This window comes from Lissotriton vulgaris, chromosome 1_1 (assembly GCF_964263255.1).
Source record: "Lissotriton vulgaris chromosome 1_1, aLisVul1.2, whole genome shotgun sequence".
Classification (NCBI taxonomy): Eukaryota; Metazoa; Chordata; class Amphibia; order Caudata; family Salamandridae; genus Lissotriton; species Lissotriton vulgaris.
In genome coordinates, this window is record NC_141685.1 from 8,013,262 (window position 1) to 8,030,034 (window position 16,773).

The following is a 16,773-nucleotide window of genomic DNA, read 5'->3' on the forward strand; positions in this document are numbered from 1 at the left end:
GTTGGATGCTCTCCTTGGGCCTTTGCTTGTCTTCAGTGGTGCAGCTGCTTGGGGTTGGATGCTCTCCGTGGGCCTTTGCTTGTCTTCAGTGGTGCAGCTGCTTGGGGTTGGATGCTCTCCTTGGCCCTTTGCTTGTCTTCGGTGGTGCAGCTGCTTGGGGTTGGATGCTCTCCTTGGTCCTTTGCTTGTCTTCAGTGGTGCAGCTGCTTGGGGTTGGATGCTCTCCTTGGTCCTTTGCTTGTCTTCAGTGGTGCAGCTGCTTGGGGTTGGATGCTCTCATTGGGCCTTTACTTGTCTTCAGTCGTGCAGCTGCTTGGGGTTGGATGCTCTCCTTGGGCCTTTGCTTGTCTTCAGTGGTGCAGCTGCTTGGGGTTGGATGCTCTCATTGGGTCCTTTGCTTGTCTTCAGTGATGCAGCTGCTTGGAGTTGGATGCTCTCCGTGGGCCTTTGCTTGTCTTCGGTGGTGCAGCTGCTTGGGGTTGGATGCTCTCATTGGGCCTTTGCTTGTCTTCAGTGGTGCAGCTGCTTGGGGTTGGATGCTCTCCGTGGGCCTTTGCTTGTCTTCGGTGGTGCAGCTGCTTGGGGTTGGATGTTCTCATTGGGCCTTTGCTTGTCTTCAGTGGTGCAGCTGCTTGGGGTTGGATGCTCTCATTGGGCCCTTTGCTTGTCTTCAGTGGTGCAGCTGCTTGGGGTTGGATGCTCTCCTTGGTCCTTTGCTTGTCTTCAGTGGTGCAGCTGCTTGGGGTTGGATGCTCTCCTTGGGCCTTTGCTTGTCTTCAGTGGTGCAGCTGCTTGGGGTTGGATGCTCTCCGTGGGCCTTTGCTTGTCTTCAGTGGTGTAGCTGCTTGGGGTAGGATGCTCTCCTTGGTCCTTTGCTTGTCTTTCAATGGTGCAGCTGCTTGGGGTTGGATGCTCTCATTGGGCCTTTGCTTGTCTTCAGTGGTGCAGCTGCTTGGAGTTGGATACTCTCCTTGGGCCCTTTGCTTGTCTTCAGTGGTGCAGCTGCTTGGGGTTTGATGCTCTCATTGGGCCCTTTGCTTGTCTTCGGTGGTGCAGCTGCTTGGGGTTGGATGCTCTCCTTGGCCCTTTGCTTGTCTTCGGTGGTGCAGCTGCTTGGGGTTGGATGCTCTCCTTGGGGCTTTGCTTGTCTTCAGTGGTGCAGCTGCTTGGGGTAGGATGCTCTCCTTGGGCCTTTGCTTGTCTTCAGTGGTGCAGCTGCTTGGGGTTGGATGCTCTCCTTGGGCCTTTGCTTGTCTTCAGTGGTGCAGCTGCTTGGGGTTGGATGCTCTCCTTGGGCCTTTGCTTGTCTTCAGTCGTGCAGCTGCTTGGGGTTGGATGCTCTCCTTTGCTTGTCTTCAGTGGTGCAGCTGCTTGGGGTTGGATGCTCTCCTTGGGCCTTTGCTTGTCTTCAGTGGTGCAGCTGCTTGGGGTTGGATGCTCTCATTGGGCCTTTACTTGTCTTCAGTCGTGCAGCTGCTTGGGGTTGGATGCTCTCATTGGGCCTTTACTTGTCTTCAGTCGTGCAGCTGCTTGGGGTTGGATGCTCTCCTTGGGCCTTTGCTTGTCTTCAGTGGTGCAGCTGCTTGGGGTTGGATGCTCTCCTTGGGCCTTTGCTTGCATCCCAATGGAGTTCACTATTTCCTGCTGAAGTCACAATGGTTGCAATCCCCATATTGTATATTTTCATACAATTTCAGCTTTAATGTTATGTTTTTTGTTCTCAAGTGTGAATATTGTACATTTTGGACACTTAAATAGATCCTTGGCAGCTTTTCGTAAGAAATGCAAAAGATATTTTTGTGCAGGATGTTTTCTGTGTTTTATTATCATGCACAAAAGTTACACACTGTTGCCATGCACTGCACATCAATTTGTATGCTGCTGGCACATATTCAAGCAGACTGTACTCCTTCCTTTGAAGACTAATGATCATTATCGAGTATTTCTGGTCTTGGACAGCAGTTCTGCACACACTACAGGGACGCTAAAGCGATGCAGGGAGCTCTCTCTCCATTCAATGATCCGACACAGTCACGTTAACAAAGATGTGCCTGGGAAATGCTACATAGTGGACACACCTGCCATAGTTCTGCCTGTCTGTCTTCCAAGGATGAGTAAAGTTGTTTCTCAAACAGCATCAACCACTTAGAGAAACTCTACGACAGCCTCTCCAACTTTTTCCACAAAAAGGGCACCACCATCTACAGAAGCCCAGACCTACAGATTTCCTCAACCTTGCACTCCCTCGCCGCAATCAACACTGACCACCTGCTGACCACATGGAACCAACTCACCTCCCAGGTCACCACCACCATCATAAACTCTGTTCACTTAGGAGCTTCTGTGGACCTTAACCCACACTACAACTTCAACCTCGGAAGCCACAGGATCAACCATAAACTCACCACCCTGTTCAACACCTCATTAGTCATGGTCACCTTCCCCGAAGTCTGGAAACACACTGAGGTCAAACCACTAATCAAGAAGCCGTCAACCGACTGCAGCAAACTCAAAAACGAGTGCCTCATTTCCCTGCTCCCCTCATGGCCAAGGTCCTGGAGAAGACCATCAACAAGTAACTCACAAGTTATCTGGAGCAGAACCTATCTCATGAATATTAATGAGGCAGGTCACAATTTGCAAATCATTAAGAACCACATACATCACAGGGATGGTGGACTGCTAGGTTCAGCAGACCACCATGCCTGTGACTGCTTTTGAACAAAGCAATCTTTTTTTTTCAAAATGCATGTTTTCCTTAAAGGGAAATGGGATGCAGTTAAAAAAAAAGAAATTGTTGCAGTTTCATTTTTTAAGAGTAAGCAGTGGTCCCTGGGACCACTGACTGCTCCTAAAAATATTATTTATATTCTCAAACGGGAAGGGGTTTGAAACCAGTGGTAAAGTATTACTGTTTTGCAACCAGAATTCTGTCACAAAACAGTAATACATACCATACCAATTCAGTATTTGGAAGGGATGCCCTAAACACCCCTCTTCCAAATACCAAATCGCAAAAGGAAAATGTGATCCAGTAACATGGTACCAAGTCGTATGATTGCCGTTGTACACTGGAAAAAATACTTTGTACATCTAGCATCATAATGTTTAAGTGGCTCCCCTAGGACACAAGACGCACTGTCACACAAGCGCTAATCACCAGCAGACTGGACTATGGCAACGTCCTCGACTCAGGGATCCCATCTCACCTCCTTCAAAGACTTCAGACCATACAGAACATCGTGACAACACCCATACTTGACCCCCTGCCACAAACCCCCATCACCCTCCACCTCAGAAAACTCCACTGGCTCCTTGTGCAGAAGAGTTGATAATTGAATCTGATGATCCACGCGTACAAGGCAGTACACAACCAGGCACCCTCCAAATCAACCACTGCCTCAGCTTCCACCAACCTTCCAGACAGTGACGGTCCACATCCCTCTCCCTCGCACACAACCCCAGCATCCACTGAAGCAGAAGAGGTGGTAACATTTACTCCTACCTCATGGGGAAGACATGGAACACTACAGCAGCTCAGATACATGCACTGAAGCAGCTCAGACACATGCACTGGAGCAGCTCAGACACATGCACCGCAGCAGCTCAGACACATGCAGTGAAGCAGCTCAGACACATGCACTGAAGCAGCTCAGACACATGCACTACAGCAGCTCAGATACATGCACTGAAGCAGCTCAGACACATGCACTGGAGCAGCTCAGACACAAGCACTGCAGCAGCTCAGACACATGCACTGCAGCAGCTCAAACACATGCACTGCAGCAGCTCAGATACATGCACTGAAGCAGCTCAGACACATGCACTGGAGCAGCTCAGACACAAGCACTGCAGCAGCTCAGACACATGCACTGCAGCAGCTCAAACACATGCACTGCAGCAGCTCAGACACATGGACTGGAGCAGCTCAGACACAAGCACTGCAGCAGCTCAGACACATGCACTGCAGCAGCTCAGACACATGCACTGCAGCAGCTCAGACACATGCACTACAGCAGCTCAGACCCTTGCACTGGAGCAGCTCAGACACATGCACCGCAGCAGCTCAGACACATGCACTGGAGCAGCTCAGACACATGCACTGAAGCAGCTCAGACACATGCACTGGAGCAGCTCAGACACATGCACTACAGCAGCTCAGATACATGCACTGAAGCAGCTCAGACACATGCAGTGAAGCAGCTCAGACACATGCACTACAGCAGCTCAGATACATGCACTGAAGCAGCTCAGACACATGCACTGGAGCAGCTCAGACACAAGCACTGCAGCAGCTCAGACACATGCACTGCAGCAGCTCAGGCACATGCACTGCAGCACCTCAGACACATGCACTGGAGCAGCTCAGACACATGCAGTGAAGCAGCTCAGACACATGCACTGGAGCAGCTCAGACACATGCACTACAGCAGCTCAGACACATGCACTGCAGCAGCTCAGGCACATGCACTGCAGCACCTCAGACACATGCACTGAAGCAGCTCAGACACATGCACTGGAGCAGCTCAGACACAAGCACTGCAGCAGCTCAGACACATGCACTGCAGCAGCTCAGGCACATGCACTGCAGCACCTCAGACACATGCACTGGAGCAGCTCAGACACATGCACTGAAGCAGCTCAGACACATGCAGTGGAGCAGCTCAGACACATGCACTGGAGCAGCTCAGACACATGCACTGGAGCAGCTCAGACACATGCACTGCAGCAGCTCAGACACATGCACTGAAGCAGCTCAGACACATGCACTGGAGCAGCTCACACACATGCACTGCAGCAGCTCAGACACATGCACTACAGCAGCTCAGACACATGCACTGAAGCAGCTCAGACATATGCACTGCAGCAGCTCAGACACATGCACTGCAGCACCTCAGACACATGCACTACAGCAGCTCAGACACATGCACTGAAGCAGCTCAGACATATGCACTGCAGCAGCTCAGACACATGCACTGCAGCACCTCAGACACATGCACTACAGCAGCTCAGACACATGCACTGCAGCAGCTCAGGCACATGCACTGCAGCACCTCAGACACATGCACTGGAGCAGCTCAGACACATGCACTGAAGCAGCTCAGACACATGCACTGCAGCAGCTCAGACACATGCACTGCAGTAGCTCAGACACATGCACCGCAGCAGCTCAGACACATGCACTGGAGCAGCTCAGACCCTTGCACTGGAGCAGCTCAGACACATGCACTGAAGCAGCTCAGACATATGCACTGCAGCCGCTCGGACACATGCACTGGAGCAGCTCAGACCCTTGCACTGGAGCAGCTCAGACACATGCACTACAGCAGCTCAGATACATGCACTGGAGCAGCTCAGACCCTTGCACTGGAGCAGCTCAGACACATGCACTGAAGCAGCTCAGACATATGCACTGCAGCCGCTCAGACACATGCACTGGAGCAGCTCAGACCCTTGCACTGAAGCAGCTCAGACACATGCACTAGAGCACCTCAGACACATGCACTGCAGCAGCTCAGACACATGCACTGCAGCAGCTCAGACACATGCACTGGAGCAGCTCAGACACATGCACTGCAGCAGCTCAAACACATGCACTGGAGCAGCTCAGACATATGCACTGCAGCAGCTCAGACACATGCACTACAGCAGCTCAGACACATGCACTGCAGCAGCTCAGACACATGCACTGGAGCAGCTCAGACCCTTGCACTGGAGCAGCTCAGACACATGCACTACAGCAGCTCAGATACATGCACTGGAGCAGCTCAGACACATGCACTGGAGCAGCTCAGACACATGCACTGAAGCAGAAGAGGAGGTAACATTTTCTCCTACCTCATGGGGAAGACATGGAACACTACAGCAGCTCAGATACATGCACTGAAGCAGCTCAGACACATGCACTGGAGCAGCTCAGACACATGCACTACAGCAGCTCAGATACATGCACTGAAGCAGCTCAGACACATGCACTGGAGCAGCTCAGACACATGCACTACAGCAGCTCAGATACATGCACTGAAGCAGCTCAGACACATGCACTGGAGCAGCTCAGACACATGCACTACAGCAGCTCAGATACATGCACTGAAGCAGCTCAGACACATGCACTGGAGCAGCTCAGACACATGCACTACAGTGGCTCAGACACATGCACTGAAGCAGCTCAGACACATGCACTGGAGCAGCTCAGACACATGCACTGAAGCAGCTCAGACACATGCACTGGAGCAGCTCAGACCCTTGCACTGGAGCAGCTCAGACACATGCACTACAGCAGCTCAGACACATGCACTGCAGCCGCTCAGACACATGCACTGGAGCAGCTCAGACCCTTGCACTGGAGCAGCTCAGACACATGCACTACAGCAGCTCAGATACATGCACTGGAGCAGCTCAGACACATGCACTGAAGCAGCTCAGACCCTTGCACTGGAGCAGCTCAGACACATGCACTACAGCAGCTCAGACACATGCACTGCAGCCGCTCAGACACATGCACTGGAGCAGCTCAGACCCTTGCACTGGAGCAGCTCAGACACATGCAGTGAAGCAGCTCAGACACATGCACTGGAGCAGCTCAGACACATGCACTACAGCAGCTCAGATACATGCACTGAAGCAGCTCAGACACATGCACTGGAGCAGCTCAGACACAAGCACTGCAGCAGCTCAGACACATGCACTGCAGCAGCTCAGGCACATGCACTGCAGCACCTCAGACACATGCACTGGAGCAGCTCAGACACATGCACTGAAGCAGCTCAGACACATGCAGTGGAGCAGCTCAGACACATGCACTGGAGCAGCTCAGACACATGCACTGGAGCAGCTCAGACACATGCACTGCAGCAGCTCAGACACATGCACTGAAGCAGCTCAGACACATGCACTGGAGCAGCTCACACACATGCACTGCAGCAGCTCAGACACATGCACCACAGAAGCTCAGACACATGCACTACAGCAGCTCAGACACATGCACTGCAGCAGCTCAGACACATGCAGTGGAGCAGCTCAGATACATGCACTGGAGCAGCTCAGACACATGCACTGAAGCAGCTCAGACATATGCACTGCAGCAGCTCAGACACATGCACTGAAGCAGCTCAGACACATGCACTGCAGCACCTCAGACACATGCACTGCAGCAGCTCAGACACATGCACTGAAGCAGCTCAGACATATGCACTGCAGCAGCTCAGACACATGCACTGCAGTAGCTCAGACACATGCACCGCAGCAGCTCAGACACATGCACTGGAGCAGCTCAGACCCTTGCACTGGAGCAGCTCAGACACATGCACTACAGCAGCTCAGACACATGCACTGCAGCCGCTCAGACACATGCACTGGAGCAGCTCAGACCCTTGCACTGGAGCAGCTCAGACACATGCACTACAGCAGCTCAGATACATGCACTGGAGCAGCTCAGACACATGCACTGGAGCAGCTCAGACACATGCACTGAAGCAGAAGAGGAGGTAACATTTTCTCCTACCTCATGGGGAAGACATGGAACACTACAGCAGCTCAGATACATGCACTGAAGCAGCTCAGACACATGCACTGGAGCAGCTCAGACACATGCACTACAGCAGCTCAGATACATGCACTGAAGCAGCTCAGACACATGCACTGGAGCAGCTCAGACACATGCACTACAGCAGCTCAGATACATGCACTGAAGCAGCTCAGACACATGCACTGGAGCAGCTCAGACACATGCACTACAGCAGCTCAGACACATGCACTGAAGCAGCTCAGACACATGCACTGGAGCAGCTCAGACACATGCACTGAAGCAGCTCAGACACATGCACTGGAGCAGCTCAGACCCTTGCACTGGAGCAGCTCAGACACATGCACTGGAGCAGCTCAGACCCTTGCACTACAGCAGCTCAGACACATGCACTGCAGCCGCTCAGACACATGCACTGGAGCAGCTCAGACCCTTGCACTGGAGCAGCTCAGACACATGCACTACAGCAGCTCAGATACATGCACTGGAGCAGCTCAGACACATGCACTGAAGCAGCTCTAGCCCTTGCACTGGAGCAGCTCAGACACATGCACTACAGCAGCTCAGACACATGCACTGCAGCCGCTCAGACACATGCACTGGAGCAGCTCAGACCCTTGCACTGGAGCAGCTCAGACACATGCACTACAGCAGCTCAGATACATGCACTGGAGCAGCTCAGACACATGCACTGAAGCAGCTCAGACCCTTGCACTGGAGCAGCTCAGACACATGCACTACAGCAGCTCAGACACATGCACTGCAGCCGCTCAGACACATGCACTGGAGCAGCTCAGACACATGCACTACAGCAGCTCAGACACATGCACTGAAGCAGCTCAGACCCTTGCACTGGAGCAGCTCAGACACATGCACTACAGCAGCTCAGACACATGCACTGCAGCCGCTCAGACACATGCACTGGAGCAGCTCAGACCCTTGCACTGGAGCAGCTCAGACACATGCACTACAGCAGCTCAGATACATGCACTGGAGCAGCTCAGACACATGCACTGCAGCAGCTCAGACACATGCACTGAAGGAGCTCAGATACATGCACCGCAGCAGCTCAGACCCTTGCACTGGAGCAGCTCAGACACATGCACTGAAGCAGCTCAGACACATGCACTGCAGCAGCTCAGACACATGCACTGGAGCAGCTCCGACACATGCACTGCATCAGCTCAGACACATGCACTGGAGCAGCTCAGACACATGCACTGGAGCAGCTCAGACACATGCACTGCAGCAGCTCAGACACATGCACTGCATCAGCTCAGACACATGCACTGGAGCAGCTCAGACACATGCACTGCAGCAGCTCTGACACATGCACTGGAGCAGCTCAGACACATGCACTGGAGCAGCTCTGACACATGCACTGCAGCAGCTCAAACACATGCACTGGAGCAGCTCAGACACATGCACTGCAGCAGCTCAGACACATGCACTGGAGCAGCTCAGACACATGCACTGCAGCAGCTCAGACACATGCACTGCAGCCGCTCAGACACATGCACTGCAGCAGCTCAAACACATGCACTGCAGCAGCTCAGACACATGCACTACAGCAGCTCAGACACATGCACTACAGCAGCTCAGACACATGCACTACAGCAGCTCAGATACATGCACTGGAGCAGCTCAGACACATGCACTGCAGCAGCTCAGACACATGCACTGAAGCAGCTCAGACACATGCACCGCAGCAGCTCAGACCCTTGCACTGGAGCAGCTCAGACACATGCACTGAAGCAGCTCAGACACATGCACTGCAGCAGCTCAGACACATGCACTGCAGCAGCTCAAACACATGCACTGCAGCAGCTCAGACACATGCACTACAGCAGCTCAGACACATGCACTACAGCAGTTCAGACACATGCACTACAGCAGCTCAGATACATGCACTGGAGCAGCTCAGACACATGGACTGCAGCAGCTCAGACACATGCACTGAAGCAGCTCAGACACATGCACTGCAGCAGCTCAGACACATGCACTGCAGTAGCTCAGACACATGCACTGAAGCAGCTCAGACACATGCACTGGAGCAGCTCAGACACATGCACTGCAGCAGCTCAGACACATGCACTGAAGCAGCTCAGACATATGCACTGCAGCAGCTCAGACACATGCACTGCAGTAGCTCAGACACATGCACCGCAGCAGCTCAGACACATGCACTGGAGCAGCTCAGACACATGCACTGGAGCAGCTCAGACACATGCACTGCAGCAGCTCAGACACATGCACTGAAGCAGCTCAGACACATGCACTGGAGCAGCTCAGACACATGCACTGCAGCAGCTCAAACACATGCACTGCAGCAGCTCAGACACATGGACTGGAGCAGCTCAGACACAAGCACTGCAGCAGCTCAGACACATGCACTGCAGCAGCTCAGACACATGCACTGCAGCAGCTCAGACACATGCACCGCAGCAGCTCAGACCCTTGCACTGGAGCAGCTCAGACACATGCACCGCAGCAGCTCAGACACATGCACTGCAGCAGCTCAGACACATGCACTACAGCAGCTCAGACACATGCACTGGAGCAGCTCAGACACATGCACTGCAGCAGCTCAGACACATGCACTGGAGCAGCTCAGACACATGCACTACAGCAGCTCAGACACATGCACTGGAGCAGCTCAGACCCTTGCACTGGAGCAGCTCAGACACATGCACTGGAGCAGCTCAGACACATGCACTACAGCAGCTCAGACACATGCACTGGAGCAGCTCAGACACATGCACTGAAGCAGCTCAGACCCTTGCACTGGAGCAGCTCAGACCCTTGCACTGGAGCAGCTCAGACACATGCACTACAGCAGCTCAGACACATGCACTGGAGCAGCTCAGACACATGCACTGAAGCAGCTCAGACACATGCACTGGAGCAGCTCAGACACATGCACTGAAGCAGAAGAGGAGGTAACATTTTCTCCTACCTCATGGGGAAGACATGGAACACTACAGCAGCTCAGATACATGCACTGAAGCAGCTCAGACACATGCACTGAAGCAGCTCAGACCCTTGCACTGGAGCAGCTCAGACACATGCACTGAAGCAGCTCAGACACATGCACTTGAGCAGCTCAGACACATGCACTGCAGGAGCTCAGACACATGCACTGCAGCAGCTCAGACACATGCACTGCAGCAGCTCAGACACATGCACTGGAGCAACTCAGACACATGCACTACAGCAGCTCAGACACATGCACTACAGCAGCTCAGATACATGCACTGGAGCAGCTCAGACACATGCACTGCAGCAGCTCAGACACATGCACTGAAGCAGCTCAGACACATGCACTGGAGCAGCTCAGACACATGCACTGCAGCAGCTCGGACACATGCACTGCAGCAGCTCAGACACATGCACTGGAGCAGCTCAGACACATGTACTGGAGCAGCTCAGACACATGCACTGGAGCAGCTCAGACACATGCACTGCAGCAGCAGCTCAGACACATGCACTGAAGCAGCTCAGACACATGCTCTGGAGCAGCTCAGACACATGCACTGCAGCAGCTCAAACACATGCACTGCAGCAGCTCAGACACATGGACTGGAGCAGCTCAGACACATGCACTGCAGCAGCTCAGACACATGCACTGGAGCAGCTCAGACACATGCACTGGAGCAGCTCAGACACATGCACTGCAGCAGCTCAGACACATGCTCTGGAGCAGCTCAGGCACATGCACTGGAGCAGCTCAGACACATGCACTGCAGCAGCTCAGACACATGCACTGGAGCAGCTTAGACACATGCACTAGAGCAGCTCAGACACATGCACTAGAGAAGCTCAGACACATGCACTGCAGCAGCTCAGAGACATGCACTGGAGCAGCTCAGACACATGCACTGCAGCATCTCAGACACATGCACTGGAGCAGCTCAGACACATGCACTGGAGCAGCTCAGACACATGCACTGGAGCAGCTCAGACACATGCACTAGAGCAGCTCAGACACATGCACTGCAGCAGCTCAGACACATGCACTGGAGCAGCTCAGACACATGCACTACAGCAGCTCAGACACATGCACTGCAGGAGCTCAGACACATGCACTGGAGCAGCTCAGACACATGCACCGCAGCAGCTCAGACACATGCACTGCAGCAGCTCAAACACATGCACTGCAGCAGCTCAGACACATGGACTGGAGCAGCTCAGACACATGCACTGCAGCAGCTCATGCACATGCACTGCAGCAGCTCATGCACATGAACTGCAGCTGCTCAAACACATGCACTGGAGCAGCTCAGACACATGCACTGGAGCAGCTCAGATACATGCACTGCAGCAGCTCAGACACATGCACTGCAGCAGCTCTGACACATGCACTGCAGCAGCTCAGACACATGCACTGCCGCAGCTCAGACACATGCACTAGAGCACCTCAGACACATGCACTGCAGCAGCTCAGACACATGCACTGCAGCAGCTCAAACACATGCACTGGAGCAGCTCAGACACATGCACTGGAGCAGCTCAGACACATGCACTAAAGCAGCTCAGACACATGCACTGCAGGAGCTCAGACACATGCACTGGAGGAGCTCAGACACATGCACCGGAGCAGCTCAGACACATGCACTGGAGCAGCTCAGACACAAGCACTGCAGCAGCTCAGACACATGCACTGCAGCAGCTCAGACGCATGCACTGCAGCAGCTCAGACACATGCACTGGAGCATCCACAAATCTTAGAGTTTCGTGTTTTTCATATTCTTTCCTCGGACTGGACTTGCATCACTAGACGCCCTTTAGATATTCCTGAGCTTTATGTTGCTCCCGTTAACTCTCTAGGTCAGGGTAAGGTTCATTTCAGCAGCCTTTGGTCATCCTTACATGACATTACTACCCCTTCCTTTGAGTCCGCACTCACCAAAGCCTGGAAGAAGGGCAGCGACACTCAGGACCAGAAGAAGGCAAAGAGTCTTCAGCAGCATCCTGGCGGCTCTGGAAGAAGAATGAAGAGACGAGTTTACTCTGGACTGACCTGGTTCATTCTCCATCTCTCAGTAACCCAGGACATTTTAGCGACAACAAACATTAGAGTGAATTAAAAATGAAGAATGGCTGGACATTGAGGAACAAAAATATACATTGTAGGAGAGTAGGGTCTGCTTCCTATGGTCACCCCCACTTTTTGCTTTTACTTCTCTGGTTTTCGACTTAGATGTGGCTGTGGGCCTGCAGATCAGACCCACAGCCCAGATGCACTCTCTCTAAATGTACACCATGTACTCTAGGTACATACACAATTGGGAATTGGTGCACCTTGTCAGCCCCCGTAGAAGTGTACCCTAGGTTCTCAGGGCATAGGTGTAACCAAGGCCTACCAGGGGCTGAAGCATGTATTATGGACTACGGTATTACAGGCCCGGCTACAGCGATCCCAAAATTAACAGGAAATAGGTGGTGAGTGGCCCATACTATTAGTGGAGATAATGGAAGAGTAATAGGACAACAAAACACGTGATATGTGTATGTTCTTCTTAGATATCCAGCACCTGAATTAAGATCGGAGGCTCCCCCCCAGGCAGGGTAGACTTTTCGTGAAAACCAAAACAGGTATTGAAGTTACTCTTTTATAATTAAGAGCACATTTGATTTTATACAAAGGGCCACTAACAGTATTAATGCTTGCTTCTAATATCACCCGTTGAAATTGAACCAACAGCACCAAGTAGAAGTATTGATACGGGTATTTAAGCAGGGTCGCAACGCCACATGAGGACGCTACATTAAGGTGACTCCGAGTAAACCCAGAGCATTTATATTTAAGGTAAGAGACGTAGCAACTTTATGTTACTTTGTCTCTGTATGGAATGGAACTGATGATTCTCTAAGACTTAGATAAACTAGAAAACCACATAGAACCACAACGTGAACTGAAAATATAGGGGATAAATTAAATTGCAAACATTTGAAATGTGTAAAATCAGTTAATTGTTTCTTTCATAATGAGGGATATATAGAAATGTTTGGAGTAATAAATTACCAACTAGACAGAACATTTTCAGCTTGGGTATGCATTGTTAAGTTTTTAATTGTTATGTTTTCTGTATGGTAATTGTGTGTCTTTTTGTAGAGAAACAGTCCTGAAGAAGGTGCTTATTATCAACACCGAAACGCTGCGTCGACATTTGTTCTCTTGAACAATTTTTAAACATGGATGTATAAATCCTTTTTTTTTTAAATTTTCTTCATGGATATTATGATGTACTGTTTTTTTCTTGAAGTATGTAATTGTTATAGTGTATAAAATAACTGCATAAAGCAGAATAAACATATTCATGTTTTTAAAAAAATGTGTTACCATAATTTTGCCTAAGACAGTTTTTTGATTATTTGCACACCTTGTGTTCTGTCAAATTGTGTTTATTATTTACCAACATTAATATTTATGTACTTGATTGTTCAGTTCCCCTTTATATGAGTAATCTCACGGTTTTTGTGGTTGCTAGGTAGACCTAAAGAATAGGTGTGTTCACAAGTCCGATCTCGGACGCATATATTCTTCTGGACCATATCAACCGTCCATTAGATATATGACATAGGGACACTCTAGGTTTCTTCTGCACCTTTTCCCCTGGTCCCAGATCTGTTAACTAAGGGGGCCTCCTGATTTTTCTCAGTTTGTGTGTTTGCCAGAGACAGGAAATGGCACCAGAAAATAAGATATGGCAAAAGTTCCAAATCAACCTGTCAAGGGGCTCAAATAGAGGACCAGGCTAGGCCTCTAACACCAACTCTAGATTCAAACTAGAGAAAGAACGCACCACTCCAGCAAACAAGACCAGCAGTGCTTGGAAAAACCTAGACATCAAACCAAGAGCCACCAAAAGCCTACATTTCTGTCCTGATCACATAAAGTACGGACTGACAGACTCATGTTATCTCTATTCTGCAAAGACGGCATAGTGATAAAAAGGTTAAAGTAGGAACCACCTGCAGTCCCTGACACCAGATCGCAAAGGCCTTCAATGCCCGGCAGAAGAATGCAGAAAAGATGACCATACTGACGCCTGCAAACTCTCAACCAGCCAAATCTCCCCATTGAAGCTGTCACGTGCAACGTTCTCAATGAGCCCAGGGGAAGAGCCAGAAAAAATAGAGGAGACAGAACCACTGGAAGAGTCCACAGCAACTCCAGAAGAGGGATCCATTGTAAAGCAATCAAAAACACCCAAGCTTAGTCCTTCTCGACCCTCACCAGAAATGCCCTGAGCAACAGAAACGGAGGAAAAGCCTACATCAGATCCTGAGACCAATGACAAGTCAACCCGGTCAATGCCCAAGCCTGAGGACACCAACAAAACATCTGCACCGAAGCACACTCTGGAGAAGCAAACAGGTATCACTCGTGAAGGCCCCACTCAGAACGTATATAGCAAACAGACTCAGGTGCAGGGAGAATTCATTGGAGAACGGAAATCCCCTACAGAAAAAATCCACCTGGACATTCGCCTCCCCCCGAATGGACAGACCACTCAGCAAAAGAGAGGCATTCCCGCGCCCACAAGGAGATCTCCTGTGCAACATGATCAGGGGCTTGGACCGGGTACCACTCTACCTGTAGACGTAAGACTCTGCCACTAGTTTATAGGGGAAAGGGGTGGGAAGTAATTGAATTATACTAAATTAATGATACATTTTTAGGAACTATAAATGAATTTTAATTAATTGGTAATTCATTTTTATTAATTGGTAATACATTTTATTTAATTGATTAATTGATAATTATGTTCTGTAGCAGGTTATGGGTTTATAGGGGAATAGGGTGGGAAGTAATTGAATTATACTTAACTATTTATAATTTTTTAGGAATTATAAATTAATTTTAATTAATTGGTAATTCATTTTTATTAATTGGTAAAAAAAATAATTACATAATTATGTTCTGTAGCGGGTTATGGGTTTATAGGGGAATAGGGTGGGAAGTAATTTAAATGTAATTGAGCAATAATTCATTTTCATTAATTGTTTTTGCTAATTGTATTATTGTTAATTAATTATTATTTGGCAATTAATTTTTATTAATTGATAATTAATTTTTAATAATTGATTAATTGATAATTATGTTGTCTATTATTTTATTTTTGACGTTTGTTGTGCGTTTATAGGGGAATAGTGTGAAAGTAATTGATATGTAATTAAGTAGTTATTAAATTTGTAGGTGTGTATTAAAAATGTATTTATTGGATATTAAATATTCATTGGTAATTATGTTTGTAATCATCATTATTGGTATTTTTAAATAGGTTAGATTTATTTAATAATTAATTTATTACATATTTTTAAATATTAATTCATTTATAAGTATGTTATTTTTACCTTCTACGCTATCCAACTCTTTCCCTAGTGTTACACTCTCAGGAGTTGGAATAGTAATTTTTACCCCTGCGCTATCAAACACTTTTCCTACTGTTACACTCTCTGGAGTTGGAATAGTAATTTTTACCCCTACGCTATCAAACACTTTCCCTACTGTTGCACTCTCTGGAGTTGGAATAGTAATTTTTACCCCTTCGCTATCCAACATTTTCCTTACTGTTGTTTTTTTGGAGCTGCAATAGTATTTTATTCCCTCTGTTATTTAATATTTTTTGTATTGTTTTAGTTAATGTAGTATTTGGTTCATTTTAAAAATATTAAAAGTACATTTATTTTTTTAATTTGTTTTGCATAATTATTTAATTTTTATTTATGTTATTATTTGATGTGTATAGATGAATTTGTAATGTATAATATTTATAATTATTTATAAGTTATTAAATAATTATTACAATTGATTATTAAGTATCTATATTACATATTATATGTATATGTTTAATTAATTTTTTTACATTTTATATATTACTTATTAATTTTAAATATTATAAAATATTTTTAACTATGTTTATTATATTTTAAGGTATTATTTACTTTATTTTACATATTTGTTTTAGTAAAAAAAAATATTGAAAAAAAAACGTTATTTATGACATCGATATTTTTTTCTGATATTTTTGTACTTACCATGTTGTAGATAGGATGTCGATATTGTTGACATCAATATTTTTGCTCCGATGTTTTTGTAGGTCGATATTTTGTCTTTTTGTATTTTGTAAGACATTCCACCCAGAGAGGGAGGCTACCATCGTCACCATCACCAGAGGCAAAAGGGAGACCCCCTTACTCAAGATGAGCTCTTCCAACCACCACAACAGATCCCTGCAGAT

The 16,773-nt window shown here is 48.7% G+C and overlaps 1 protein-coding gene across 1 annotated transcript in view; it reads right to left on the reverse strand.

Annotated features, from left to right (window-relative positions):
* The window catches only part of LOC147736943 (scavenger receptor cysteine-rich domain-containing protein DMBT1-like), a 533,293-nt gene that overhangs the window by 457,324 nt on the left and 59,196 nt on the right, over positions 1-16,773 (reverse strand). The window contains exon 2 of the mRNA XM_086922344.1: positions 12,432-12,505. Within this exon, the coding sequence (XP_086778470.1) occupies positions 12,432-12,495 (64 nt within the window). The 5' untranslated portion in view covers positions 12,496-12,505. The remainder of the gene's footprint in view (positions 1-12,431; positions 12,506-16,773) is intronic.